The sequence below is a fragment of the Podarcis vaucheri genome (genome assembly GCF_965113315.1).
Source record: "Podarcis vaucheri genome assembly, chromosome: 2".
NCBI classification, from domain to species: Eukaryota; Metazoa; Chordata; class Lepidosauria; order Squamata; family Lacertidae; genus Podarcis; species Podarcis vaucheri.
The window spans coordinates 60791494-60806478 of record NC_138760.1 but is presented as its reverse complement, the minus strand read 5'-3'; the positions used below and the strand labels follow the sequence as shown (position 1 = coordinate 60806478).

The window sequence follows — 14985 nt, the reverse complement described above, 5'->3', positions numbered from 1 at the left end:
GGAAATGTGGCCTAAATAAGGTTTCCAGTCCCTGTTTATATGACATTTGTGTAAAGCAAAGCAGCCAGCTACTTACATGAATGTGCATCTACATCCAAAGAAAATTGGATTCTTGACCAATTATCAAATGATAACATCACTTTTGTATATTATTCTGTGCCAAATTAAAGCTACTGCCATGTTGGATATTTACTGCAAGATAAAGACTACAATCCCATTCCCAGCACACACACTTACTAGTGAGGAAGCACCATTGAACACAGTAGGATTTACTTCGGAGCTAAACCTGCAAAAAATTTTGTGTTGAGTGACAAAAATGTTTTCAGTACAATACTTACTTACATACATTATCTGTTAAATTGCCAACAGGCCATATTTCTCCCCCTTCATTCTCCCCTGACCAAGCCTTTCATCTTCTTAAAAAGCCTGATGAGTTATTCTTTGAAATCAAATTGCACAAAAAGAAGGTTTCAAATGACAGGACTAATTACTTTAGGGATGGAAGGCCTGCCTTTTATTTTACTTTCGCAAGTACTGAACTACTGGTTTTTCCAGAAGTGAAACAAAATACTTTTCCGTATGATTTCATCCATCCCCTTTGTATCCCTTTATCCAAGCAGCAGAGTAGTATACAGATAGCTCAGTTTATCTTCACAATAACCTTATGAGAAAGATGAAGTTGAGAGAAAGTAACGTGCCTAAAACTTTGCTGGCTGAGTAATAAGATATCTGATTTATTTATTTATTTATTTATTTATAGTTTTCTAGCCTGGCTTTTAGGAGAATATCATCACAAAGCATTAAACATGATACACAAACTAAACAGCAATCAATAAACAATATATAAATACACCTTAAACATTTAAAACACTCAAAATTTTTAAAATACCAACATAAAAAATAGCAAAAAGAACATGAATATAACGAAGTATAAAGAACCCCACCACTGCTGCCGCCCAGTTTAAATCAATCCATGAAAGCAACAACAAAGATGTTTCAGAGGCTGGTCAAAAAATTATGCAGAGGGTACTCTATGGGACCACCTTCTGCAAGTGTGGGGCTATAGCAGAGAAGGCCCTGCCACGTGTTGCCCTGGCCAACACTACCCAGGCCACACTAGGAAAAATGGAGCACTGTTCACCTCAGGTGCACTCAAAGTGCCAAACATACACAACACCCCCCTCCACCAAACCCCATTTTAGCCTCTGCAGAATTTGCTCATGAAACCCATTTTTCTTTATGAAAATGAATCCACGTTGGATGAACACACTATAGACCCAGGAAACTGGGGGGAGGGGGGCACATGTCCAGTGTCCTGTGTGAGAGCGAAAACCCATTCAAAGGTTAGCCATTCCAGGGCTAGTCTCTGCTGACAGGATCCAGGGCGACCTCCTTAATAATAATTATTATTATTATTATTATTATTATTATTATTATTATTATTATTATTATTATTATTATTATTATCATCTGCCCATCTCACCGGATTGCGGCTTCCAACCCTTCTAAAACCACGGCGAAACCTCAAACATTAAAAACTTGTGTGGCTAATTATCTGCTGGAGCTGCTCTAGTCTAGTGTGACTAGCATTACATTCCGGGCCTGTGCGGCCGACGTAGAGCTCGACGTCAGCGTTTCTCCGGGCCGGCTGCGAGGCAATGCACATAATGCCCAGACTACGGTGCGGTAACCGAACCCCGGAGCCAGCTTCTCCACCGAGGAGGCCGCCTGCATTACAAGTGGCGGGAAATGCCGAAAGCAAAAAGAGACCCTGTAACTAGGCTGGCCGCCGCCGCCTCACGCGCGGGGACTCCGCGGCCTCCGCCTTGGCTCCGGGCCCAGCGCGACTCTAGGCCTTTGTGTACAAACCACACCCACCCGCTCCCCGCGCGAAGAAGCCACTTGCTGCTGCCGGCAGCCGCGGCCGCACTTTACCTCATAGCGGCGGCGGCAGCGGCTCGCCTGTTCCCCGCCCAGGCCGAGCGAGGCTGCGGCCACATGTCGTAGCAGAAGGCGGCTCTTCGGCCCTCGCTTGTCCGTTGCCGGCCGGCCAGGGCGCGCTCGCTTTGCCCCCCTCCCGCCCGCCCGCTATGTACGACTACGACCAGAGCACCGCCTTCCTGGGCGAGTGGGGCCCCTTCCAGCGCCTCATCTTCTTCCTGCTCAGCGCCAGCATCATCCCCAACGGCTTCAACGGGCTCTCGGCCGTCTTCCTCATCGACACCCCCGAGCACCGGTGCCGGGTGCCGGCCAGCGCCAACCTGAGCCTCGAGTGGCTCAACGCCAGCATCCCGCTGGAGGTGCGCGGCAGGCGGCAGGTCCCGTCGCGCTGCCGCCGCTACAGCCTGGAGGCCCTGGCCAACTTCTCCGCCCGCAACCTGGTGCCCGGGCGGGACGTCAACCTCAGCCAGGTGGAGCAGGAGAAGTGCCTGGACGGCTGGGAGTACAGCCGAGAGCCCTACCTCTCCACCATCGTCAGCGAGGTAGGGAGGCAAGGAGGGGCGGCTGCTCGCGAGGCGGCCTCTTCTGGACATGGGCATGGAGAGGAGAGCGCGTGGCTGGGACTTGAGCGGCGCTCGATCAGCCCTGAAGTTCACGGGGTGACCTTGGACCAATGGCCGGATCACCCCGTGAACTTTGCTAGCCCCACCTCGCAGGGTCGCTTGAGAAACCTTGGACTCCTCTCTGGGCTCCTCAGAAAGGGATCGGAGGGCAGAAACCCAAGAGACCTTAAGGAGAGCGATGCTTTGAGAGGGAAGCCTCAGTTCGTTGTAGCACAACGCGCGCCTGCTCTGTTGCCAACTTGACATGTCTTTGGCATTTCCCCTGCTGTGGTCGTTTCTTTAACAAATTAACCTGCCAGGCACTTCTTTGTGCACTTGCAAGATCTCTCTTCTTCTAAAACTCAGGTATCCATAAAATTCTGAGATCCCCCTGGCCCATGCGTGATGGGGGGGTCCCTTTCTTCAGCTCCCCTCTCTCTTCTCTAGGTCACCTCCCCTTCTAAAGTGAGCAAATAAGTCCAAACTATTCCTATGGTGCCAAACATGACCAGTGGCTCCTTAGCTTCTCATGTTCATGACAGATACTTCTTGGTTTTTACCCCTGGGGATGCAGGAGGAAGGAGGAATAGCTTGAGTGACTTCTGCCACACAGGAAACGGAATGAGAAGTTGGTAATGTCCAGGCTTGTTGTTACAGAAAGCTTTAACACAATAACATAAACAGAGTCCTGCTGGACCAGGCCAAAAGCCCATTTATTTTGGTCTTCTGTTCTTACAGTGGCCAACTAGATGCTCTTCTGGGAAGCCTACAGGCAGGACATGAGCACAACAGCACTCCCCTCAGTTTCCCTTTCATTCCTATGTTGACTCTCCCTGCCATAGGGTCCTGTGACTTTTATGGAGAAGTAACTTTTAGAGGAAGAAAAGAAAACCATCAGAACAAAATTGGAATAATGGCAATATTATATCCCAGTAAGCACATTATTCTTAGTTGACAGTGATTCTAACTGGCTTACTTTAAAGTTACTTTAAAGTAAGCTAGATCATATATTTGCATGTAGAATGCTTTCTTCTCTCTCTCTCTCTCCCCCTGGCAAACAGTAATGAGTGCAATTTGAATTACTCCAGTCAAGATTTTGTAATTGTTGTCTAGTAGCTTGTAGCACAGTGTGCACAGATGGAACTGCTGACAAATTGCTACAGATTTATGGCAGAAGAACTTAATAGTAGTATGATTTATGAAGTCACATAACAAAGGTCAATGTTCCAAACATTCCCTGGCATGTGATGGGAATTGAATGGCCACTCATTTTAGGGTTCATTTGGGTGCTGCAGTTGGGTTTAGAGTTATTAGTAGATTATCAGGGGTTGGACTGTGACCCTCTTGGCCCCTACCATTCTGTGATTTTACCTACCTACTCATTTATTTGTATATCCAAGAAAAGCATAGAAAACATAGTACAGTATTGTTCAATAGCAATGAACACGTCCACACATACAATTGTTCTATTACTTGCTAAATTACTGCAGGTAATAGCTTCCTTCAGTACAATACAGAGAAAATTTGCATGCTCCCTTACTTCTTTTTGGAAAATTGCAGAAGGAGCAGAGACAGTGGAACTGGCATGTTACTTTCCCATACTTAGTAACATGAGAAGCTGCCTTATAACAAGTTAAACCATTGGTCCATCTAGCTTCCTGTGGTCAATACTCACTGGCAGGCTTGCAGCACCTCTGTTGGATTTCAGACTGGGGAGATTTGCAGCTCTATCTTGAGATGCTGGGGATTAAATCTGGAACCTTCTACATGCAAAGCAGTTGCTCTACTACTGAGCTACATTATGTGCATTTCATATATCTATTTTGTTTTTGTTTTTAAGAAATTATTTAGCTCTTTAATTATATAATAGTTGTAAAGGTAAAGGGACCCCTGACCATTAGGTCCAGTCGTGACCGACTGGGGTTGCGGCGCTCATCTCGCTTTATTGGCTGAAGGAGCCGGCGTACAGCTTCCGGGTCATGTGGCCAGCATGACTAAGCCACTTCTGGCAGACCAGAGCAGCACACAGAAATGCCGTTTACCTTCCCGCCAGAGCGGTACCTATTTATCTACTTGCACTTTGACGTGCTTTCGAACTGCTAGGTTGGCAGGAGCAGGGACCGAGCAACGGGAGCTCACCCCGTCACGGGGATTCGAACCGCTGACCTTCTGATCGGCAAGTCCTAGGCACTGTGGTTTAACCCACAGCACCACCCGCGTCCCATATAATAGTTGTAGTTAACCTTAAATTATAATTGTAGTTAACCTTTAAATGGGTTGAAATGGTTAAAATAAAATTGAGGAACATGCCTCTCCCATAGCTTTGAAGTAGTTTAAGTTCTTATGTGCTTTGGGTTTAATCGTCTCAGATTAAAACAAATGTGTTCTGGCACATCACTCTTATGCCTATGTACTTGAAAGTAAGCATCACTAGTTACAGTGGAACTTACCTCAAAGTATTATGTTAAGATTGGATAGCGTTATAAGTTTCTGTAAACAAACTTTTCCACGTATAGATGTGTAGCATTTTTTGAGTCAGTACTTTTACATACATAGTAACTTAGTAAAATATTTTACTAACATGTGCCGAAAGTTTGCATAGTCCATAGCACTGCTTGAGAGTATCAGATCTACGCACTCTAGAAACTGCTCTTTATTGACCCTGTATGCAAAACTTGTTTTGCACAATCACAGGAGTTGGAATGGACCAAAGGTCTGTTTCGTTCAAAACCCTGCTTCAAGGCAAAATCGTTCCCTCTTCCTCCCACCTCCATCCTACCTACGTAATTCTGACTGCAGTGTCCACAACCAGGGAACAAGTGCTCTTCAGGAAGGAGAAATATGTTTCAGTTCAGACCATTAATACTAGCCTTAGCTGATAAGAGGTTCAGGGCCCATGGGCGTAGCTGGGGGGGTAGGGGGCAACCCCCCCCCATCAAGTAAACCAATGCAAATACTTAACTACTTAACAAACTGAGGTTCTGCCTCCCCTAACATAAATCCTGACTATTCCCATATCAGGTCCCCTTGTTCGGTGGTGACTACTAGTCATTACAGAGTGCAAATAGATAAATAGGTGCCACTCCAGTGGGAAGGTAAACAGCATTTCCATGCGCTGCTCTGCTTTCGCCAGTCATGCTGGCCACATGACCTGGAATCTGTCTGCGGACAAAGGCCGGCTCCCTTGGCCTATAGAGCGAGATAAGCGCCGCAACCCCAGAGTCGTCCGCTACTGGACCTAACGGTCAGGGGTACCTTTACCTTTACTAGTCATTACTGTCCAGCTATGCTCTGCCTCCATAGTCAGAGGCAGTAATGCTTATGAATGTCAGGTGCTGGATACCCCCAGAAGGGAGAGTGTCCTTCTGCTCAAATCCGGCTTGCGGGTTTCCCACAGGCATCTGGTTCAGCAATGTGAGAACAGGATGTTGAACTGAATGGGCCATTGGCCTGACCAAGCAGCTCTTCTGAGATGGAAGAGCAGTGGATCAGTGCTGATGCAGCTGATGCCACCAGTGACCAGCCAATCACCACCTCCAGCCCAGCCCCTATGAGTCTAGGGGTGCTGCTGTCACATTGTTGTTGCAGCATAGTGGCAGAAACACTCCTAAAGCGTTTCATGTGCCTCAGTCTGAAGAGGGGTCCTTTCTAAGAGTGAACCATTGTGGACAAAGTGGCCTGGAGAGCACCTGTTTGCAGTGCCACAGTTCGCTACTGGGAAACATCAAACTGTATTTGTGACTGCAAAGTGACATCAGTCCAGGCACTTTGTGGGACTACCTTGCTCATGGAGGAAGGAACCCATCTTCCTTAGAGCAAGACATAGGTGAGATTGCCCCAGAGGGTCTTTAGCAGCATCCACACAGCAACAGGAAGAGCATATTGCGGCAGTGGCTGCAGAAGAGGTTGGTGCATGGAGACGGGTTGATGTCAGCTGGTCTGTCGTGTTTAAAGATGCATAACGTCTTGCATACTGTTAAATTCAGGTTACACAATTAAAAATGGATCTGATGCTTGTGCACAACAAACCAGCTTTTATTCAGGGGTCAGGACCAGGACTTTATTCAATAAGGAAAGTGATAGGAAACTGCACTGGATATTGTAGGACAACAACTGCTTGGCACGACGTCCAGACAAACAAATTGTGTTGTATGCTCAATAAACAGACAACATCATAATGACGTTTCCACAAACTTTATTGAACATTAGGTCATCTGAAAGCAACCTTTGTATTCAGAAAGGATCACATACTCAAAAAGCTTGAAAATTGCAGTCTTCCAGGTCCCCTGGTACCAGCAAATGTATGCAGTGCTCACACTGAACACAGTAAGACCTCAAATTCCATGGCTAGAATCTGGCTCAGAAGTTAATATGTTTGCTAGCTAATCCTTCTTGCAATTCACTGTAGGAGACCATGTCAGTGCAAGAGCCAAGGAGGCAGTTCATACTAGGGATAGTTCAGTGCGATGAAATACAAACCAGGCAGTTCTGATCCAAAGGCTATTTGACTGTTCACTAACTAGAATAATTCAAAGTTTTGGGAGGGTTATATTAAAAAAATACCTCTTAACCAGGTATGTAGTGTTCATACTTTTATATTATTTTTGTTATTTTCTTAATTCCAGCATTATATTTGCTATGCTTCCACAATCTGTGGCGTTTTTCAGATCCAGGGCCCCACTGTTAACTGCAATCTGCAACATGAAGCCCACATTTACCTTTTTAAAAATATACATGGCCACCTTCCTGCTTTTCTTTCTGAGGGCATGAAGTGCGCTTTATGCTTGTCCCATATAGTTCATAACATTGTGGACGACGGATGAATGGGTTGTGTTTCCAGGGAATAATGAATGCCATCTTACAAAAGGGAGTAGCATCGGAGCCTCAAAAGATACTGTAAGACTACTCATGAAGAAACCTTAGGATCTGGATTTTAGGATTTTAACGCCTATTGGCTTTTCACATGTGGAATGCTCTTCCTAGGGACTCTTACGCTCCTTTGCATCTGACCACCTAGAGTGACTTAAAGAAATGTTTTAGTAATATTTACAGGGTTTGTGGTAAAATAGTACAATTCAATCCAATAATCCCTCTTGTATGTCCATGCAAGACGGAAGATTCTGAAATTACATACGTACACACAGACATTAATGCAATATTGGGAGGGGGTTTTTGCCTCACTTTCACGACCTGAAATCTACAAAGGTGAGCTAGGCAAAATATGTATATGCCCAGCACTAAGTTAAGGAATTTAGCCTTCCCTTATCAGAATACTTCTAGAGTTCAGTCCTAAACACATTTACTAAGCCCCATTGAACACAGTGGGACTAACCTTTGAATAAATATTCGTGAGATTAAGCTGTTGCACTGTGTAGTCTCCTATATTACATTCCTTTAGTAATGTTTTGGAAATATGAACTCTGCTTGTCTCATAAATGAGACAAGCAGATATAAATATTTTACAGTTTGCCATATTCCATAGGATCTTAGTTTGGACCCTGGAGTTTCATCAAATAGGACAAAGCCTAATATGAATGGCACACAATCTTAAGTAATTAGTACAAAGGGATTGGGGAAATGGTGCATTATATGCCCATGCACTGAGTTCAGCATAGTGTATAAAGATAACATAAAAGCATCTAGGAAACACAGTTCCCTTTAACCTACTTACATTTCTTCCTTCCTGTAAAGCCATGCCCCACCCTACATACAAGTCTCTACCCATAAGTAATATATGCTCTTTGCCCTAGTTTTCAGAACTTCCATATACCTACTCCTATCCTCGCCTTAAATGACACTTATAAAAGAAACAAAAAAAATTGCATAGCTAGATAAAAGCACAGTTGGCAATTCATAGCCAAAGATGTGGAGCAACTAAACACTTTATAGAGGTGTTGTGTTTATGTTGTATGGAGCAGTTGCATAAGTGGCCTTTCACCTACTTTCCCACTTTCAATTTTAAATGTGCTTAACTCTCTAATCTCTTGCCTTACCTTGCCATTTAGTCAGGGTGACCTTTGCCTGAGATTCAGCCTTGCAAGAAATTTTTCGAAGGGGTGGGGAGTGTTCACGTTTGATGAAGAATGAGTCCCATTATCTGCATCCATCAAAGTCCTCTGTGCTCTACTGTGTTTAAAGGTCACTGAGGATACCAGCATTGGATTTCTATGACAGGAAAGGAACCCTCCCTGTGTCAGATCTTAGCTCTTATATGTGCCAAAGTTACACACGTGGAGAGTTCAGATGTCATGATAAGCCAGGCCTTCATGGTTCCCTTCCCCTTTCCTCTTCCTGTGTAACCATAAAAGAAGAGCTCAGAACTTTGGCTTCCATCTTTGATTGAGCACAGTTTAGTGTTTCATCTGAACCATAAACGCTTGTTAATTTTAACTATGTTTTGTTGAAACAAGCCTGCTTCATAAGCAATGGTTTGAAGTTGACCTGTTTATTTTATTTTATTTTTTTTAAAAAGGTTTTCTAAAAAATAGGAAAGGTCTTTCTTAAAAATGAAAGGAGGAAATCTGCTGTGTTTCTGTTATAGCATTTCCTAATGTACAAATGTTCTATAAAGTGAGACTGCTATCCTGTGGACAGTTACATTGGAGTAATTATAGTTGAATTCAGTGTGACCTATTTCTCTTAGTAAGTAAAGCTGCATAGGATAAGGATCCCAACCCAGTTCCTGCTGGTTGGTTGTCCTGCTGCTGGGTTAACACCAGGCTATTATGTCTTTCTCCCTCCTGATGTAACACATGCACAGTCTACAAAGAATCTCCACTTCTGTCATGCATCCTATACATAATTAGGTATATCTGAGACCATTGGAATCAGTGGGTTTAGGCATGCCAAATTCTGATTGGGATTAGACTGTAAAAGTGTCTGCCACTGTCACAGAAAGTGTCATTTGGACCCAGGGGATTCAGGCTCACCAGGCTGAAAAAACTACTCTTTGTTGAAGGTTTCCACTGAGTAATGTACTGTTTCCCCAGGAACTTGCTTTCTCACCTTCTTTTTCAGTGGCTTTAAACAGCCAAAATAGCATATGATAAACGTTGGTAAGAGTGGGTCACATTTTACAATGCAATATTTCCTCCACACAGATGTAAAAATCTAATAACCTGGTAGTTTGATAGTGACCACTACCGTACGTATGACTCAGTGCTGTATTCACCTTGCAAATATCCACAGTGAAGGTTGGCAGTGACCATTTTGACAATTGACCCTAGTTACTTACCTGTACCTAGGACTGTCAGTAAACAGATTTTAAAATTGGGTGTGTGTGTAGAAACACATTATGATAGCAGGGTGAAATAAAAATGAATATATCAACATCATGATCCTAAGGTTATTTACTCAGAAATGAATTCCACTGAGTTTAGTGAGACTTACTTCCTTGGTTGAAAGCTCAGATTTGAAAACATTTACTATTAGGTTTAGAATGAAATCATTTGTATGTCCCTGAAAATAGACATCACATACTTCAGTGATGATATTCAAGATAACCATGTTTATGTCATCAGGGTGGAATTGAATATTCGGAGGCCATTCTTGATACTATGTTTATAAGAGCTGCACTATGGAAACGTTTGTTAATATCAAGGCCACATTCTGCTATGCCGGGCCTGCAAGTTTTGTAACCTGAGAAATAGGTCTCCTTCAGGAGATGCCCTACACATCAGACCAGTGCTGTGCCACAGTGCTTCTGTAACTTTCCAGTCCAAGGCAGAAGTGATGCAGCCCGTTCTGTTAATTTATAGAATGAGAAATTTTTCACCATAGCCCCTGTGGAAAACCTGTTTGTGTAATGCAATCCGTGGAGTTGCAAGATGCCCATAGTTAATACACCCAATAGCTTGGCTACTGTGGTCTTGGCACTGGTGACCCCAAGACTGGAGTGCTGCATTGTGCTCTGTGTGGGGCTTCCCTTGGGTTTAACCTGGAAGCTGCAGCTAGGTTGTTGACTGGGGACAACATCATCTAACCCTTAATAACTTGGGACAAGTTCACCTACAAGATTGCCTTACCCCATATGTGCCCACTTGACCACTTCGATTGGTGGAATTGGCACTACCACAGGTGCCACATAATAACCATTCTGCATTTGTAAGAACTCAGTCATTTAGTTTGACAGCATCTACACTTTGGAACTCCCCGCCTATTGATCTCAAGCATGTGTGACTTCACTGTATTCTTGTTTAGGCAAGCCTACACAGATGCTTAGAAATGCTGCTGTGAATTTTAATCTGTTTTCATATTTTAACTTTTTGTATGTTTTAATATGTTGTACATTTTTCTTGATTTTATTGTTTTGTAATCTGCCTTGAGGGTGTTTTGTTGTTGTTTTTAACAATCAAGCAGCATGCAAATTTTGTGAAATAAATAAATAAAATAAGATAAAACTAACACCCCTGTTGAGGGAACTGCTCTGACTGCTGGTATGCCACCGGGTGTAGTTCAGTATTTTGTTTGTAGCATTTAAAGCCCTAAACAACTTGGGACCAGGTTACCTAAGTAACCACCTCACTCTATATATCCCTGTCTGGCAAGTGTGTTCTTTAGATGGGGCACTGCTAAGAGTACTGCATGCCCAGGAGCTGTGCTTGTTCTAGAAAGAGGTATTTTAGTGTTGCAGCTCCAGCCCCCTGGAATCAGTTACCAGCCAATATTTGATTGGCACTCAGTGTCATGAAGTTTAGGCACCTATTAAATGCATTTTTGTTTAAGAAGGCTTTCCCTGAGGTGTGACCCAATCATTTCTTAAATATAAATTGTACACTTGTATTAATGGTTTTGCTGTTTTTAGAGTTTGTAGCCCTGTTTAGGGAAGTTTTTAATGTTTGATTCTATTTTTAATACTCTGTTGGGAGCCGCCCAGAGTGGCTGGGGAAACCCAGCCAGATGGGCAGGGTATAAAGAAATTATTATTATTATTATTATTATTATTATTATTATTATTATTATTATTATTATACGGTAATTGATTTTAGAATTTGTATTGTTGTGTTTTGTTTTTATCTCGTTGAACCCCATTTTGATGGCCTTCCACTATCCCACATTGTCAGTCTATGTTATGAAATTTGTCTTTCATCTTAAGTGGAGTGCCCTGAGATACGTAATTAAGAGGACACCACATGGTGAATGACTTTCTGTGTCACACCTTGCAGATAAAGCATTATCATCATGCGCAACACAGACCTTTCTAATCCTCTCTGACAATGTTTTATGCACTATCTGGCCTGATATAAGTAGTAGCTCTTGTGATTGTTAGGATTTGACATGCCTTTGGCAACTTTGAGTGGATTTCATCATCTGAATTATCTCGGTGGCAGGGAATAGACTAGTATGTGAAGGTCAGGAAAAAGTAGTCAGGTATATATTTTTCTACTGCTAATGATGTTACATGCTCAGTATAAGAAAAGGCATTACATTTAGCATTATGTGAGACCTGCAGCCTAGCTCTGTGAACTTCAGTAACCTTGTCTAAAAGGTATCGGAGAATGAAAATAGCTCTTGCCTGAGTTGATTTGCTATATTCAGTTCTGAATCTGTCCCAAGTAATGCTACTAGGCTACACTGCAATTCTAACTGCTGTTGAGCTAAATACATGCTAAGCTTACACGGAAACAGCACAGTCTCACCTGTGCAAACACAACTTTGGGTGGCATTTAACACTGATTCCCCTCCAATTTGAGGGCAGATGTCTTACTGATGCAGATTGGAAGGCCTTTGCACGTGGCAAAGGTGTAAAAAAGCAATTTGAAGCTGTAACAAAAGTATGTTCTGTGGGCTACAATTCAAGAAGCACTTCTATGTGCCTCGGGAAAAATCCAGTGTTCATTTTCTACCAGAGAGTTGCAACTTGGTGAGCAGGGGGTGAAAACTCAACCATAATTTGCACCCCTAAAGCAGAGGTGTATATTCTGTGGCTCTCCAGATATTGTTGGGACTCCAGCTTCCTTCATCTCTGACCGTTCACCATATTGCCTAGGAGGGCTGCAGGTTGGTCACCCTTGCCCTAAAGTGTTAAGCATTGGTCTCAGACTCTGCTGTTCTGACTGTCTGTTTTCAACTGTTCTTAGGAAAATGTGCACATTACTAAAAAAAACAACAACAAAAAAACCATACTCACTGGCTCGGATCCTAACAACTCTTACATGAATATAACAGAGTTTTTGTTCACAGAGCAGGGCTTTCACACCTCTCACCTTCCCTCTGCATTCCCTGAAAATCTGCTCCTGGGGATTGGGGAAACCCTTGAAAATAATGTGTGATACTGTGGTGCAGTGTGAGTTGGCAGCAGTTGACCTCCCCTTTTCATGAATGGAGGAACAACTTAGGATCCAAGGCATTGCGCTTGCTTGTGTATCTAGGAATATATTGTCAACAATGCAACATTCAAATTTAAACAAAAAATTCCTTTAAATTCCACTCATTTTTCTCTGAATCACCCTATGCTAAGAATTTAGCTCTGTAATTCAGCATCTGTAGAGCCTTGTTCTTTGATGGTTTAACCTAAGGCATGAGTAGGCAACCTAAGGCCTGGAGCCGGAGCTGGTCCAGTTGCTTTCTAAATCCGGCCCATGGACAGTCCGGGAAGCAGCGTGTTTTTACATGAGTAGAATGTGTGTTTTTATTTAAAATGCATCTCTGGGTTATTTGTGGGGCATAAGAATTTGTTCTTTTTTTCTCCCCCCCCCCAAAAAAAATATAATCCGGCCCCCCACAAGGTCTGAGGGACAGTGGACCTGGCCCCCTGCTGAAAAAGTTTGCTGACCCCTGACCTAAGGCCTCAGCAGATAGACCAAACAGGCATTTGCTGTAAGAGATTTTAGATCAAAGCATTGAATTCCGATTTACACATAAAGGTACTTTTTAAATTTAAAAAGTCCATTCTAGTAGTAATGTAGTAGGTTACTGTTTGGTTGTTGTAGAAAATGGGCCATATATATTACATGCATGCCAGAAATATTGAAACTCTCTCTCTCTCTCTTACAGTGGGATCTTGTGTGTGAAAACGACTGGAAAGCACCTCTAACTACCTCTTTGTTCTTTGTGGGCGTACTGATTGGCTCCTTTGTATCTGGACAACTCTCAGACAGGTAAAGTGTATATATTAATGGTTTTGTGTGTTTTTTAAGACACAACGCTTTAAAATTCAGTTACAGCTAAGTTTCTGCATTGCAGTGGATTTATTTTTCAACTGTAGTGAATTAGCTGGTTTTTAAATAGGTAACACCAAAATGCTTGGTTCTTCTTGCCATAATTGCACAATCTGTGATGGACTTTGAGAGCACAACATGCTTCCCATAACTTTTTTTCTTTTAGTTAAGCATGAGGTATTTCAACAAATTTTGAATTTATAGTAGTATATCAAACAATAATTTGTGTGATGCCATCTTTCTACCCTTGAGCAATCTTAAATAATCAACAAATCCACCAATTTAAGCTGCCAGCACAACAGAAACTAATATATTTGATATCTTCCTTTATCGTTCAGATATGCTTATCACAACTATGAATGATGCCATTTTGACATTATGAAATAAGTAAATCAAAATTTCATTGTGATGTGTTTTATGGCCAACCTTTGGCTTAACTTACCTGCTTAGATATCTCTGTGTATGTATGTGATGCAGTAGCTCTGATGAAAATGAAACTGGATGTTATGTACTGAACATATTTAGGATACAATTGTACATTTCATGCCTGAACCTCAGCTTAAATTCTACACCTTTTTTTCAAGGGGTCAAGCAGGACATAAAACACAGTGTAAAGTGATATTGCCCTTGAACATTGAAATGTAATAATGCAACTTAGTATCTGCATAGACAACACAATTTTCTGTTTGGAGTACATACAGCGCAACTGTCGCCCCCAGTTATCATCCCAATCCAGTTCGCTCCCACAACCTGTTAAAAATCACTTGATAACAAGATACATCATAAAAGAACTACTCAAGAACAGCAACAATGTAAGAACATCATATCCTTATTCTGTTTGAGTTGTCCATTGTGTTTAAAAAGCAGGGCAAATTCGGCTAAAAATAAAATGTTTCCCTTTGGAGATAAATGTTTACTGAAAATGTAAGAATTTATCCATAACCTTTAAAGTAGTAATTTGAAACACCTGCATATGTTTAAATAATCACAGAAAACACATCAAAATAGCCATGCTTTGTTTAAAAATAAAAGCAAGAAGTCATAATTCATATCACACCTGAAATGCAAAGTAAACATTGAATACAGTGGTGCCTCGCAAGACGAAAAGAATCCGTTCTGTGATTCTCTTCGTCTAGCGGTTTTTTCGTCTTGCGAAGCAAGCCCATTGAAGGATTAGCGCTATTAGCAGCTTTTAGCAGCTTTTAGTGGCTTATCTGCTGATCGGATCAGCTGATAAGCGGCTTAGAAAAAGGGGGGAAGGAAAAAAAACCAGCAGGAAGTCG

General features: G+C 42.5%; 1 protein-coding gene and 1 long non-coding RNA gene across 3 annotated transcripts in view; one reads left to right on the top strand and one right to left on the bottom strand.

Moving 5' to 3' along the window:
* Positions 1–499: 499 nt before the first annotated feature.
* LOC309526999 lies at positions 500–2043 on the bottom strand. Its single transcript, XR_014217043.1, has 2 exons — positions 1936–2043; positions 500–1392 (listed from the first exon to the last, which is right to left on the bottom strand). It is a non-coding gene; the product is annotated as an uncharacterized lncRNA (long non-coding RNA).
* The window catches only part of LOC309526996 (organic cation/carnitine transporter 2-like), a 29331-nt gene continuing 16338 nt past the window's right edge, over positions 1993–14985 (top strand). For both annotated transcript variants that reach the window (XM_082213414.1, XM_082213413.1), the window contains exons 1-2: positions 1993–2483; positions 13539–13642. In XM_082213414.1, coding sequence (XP_082069540.1) covers positions 2091–2483; positions 13539–13642 — 497 coding nt within the window. In that variant the 5' untranslated portion in view covers positions 1993–2090. The remainder of the gene's footprint in view (positions 2484–13538; positions 13643–14985) is intronic.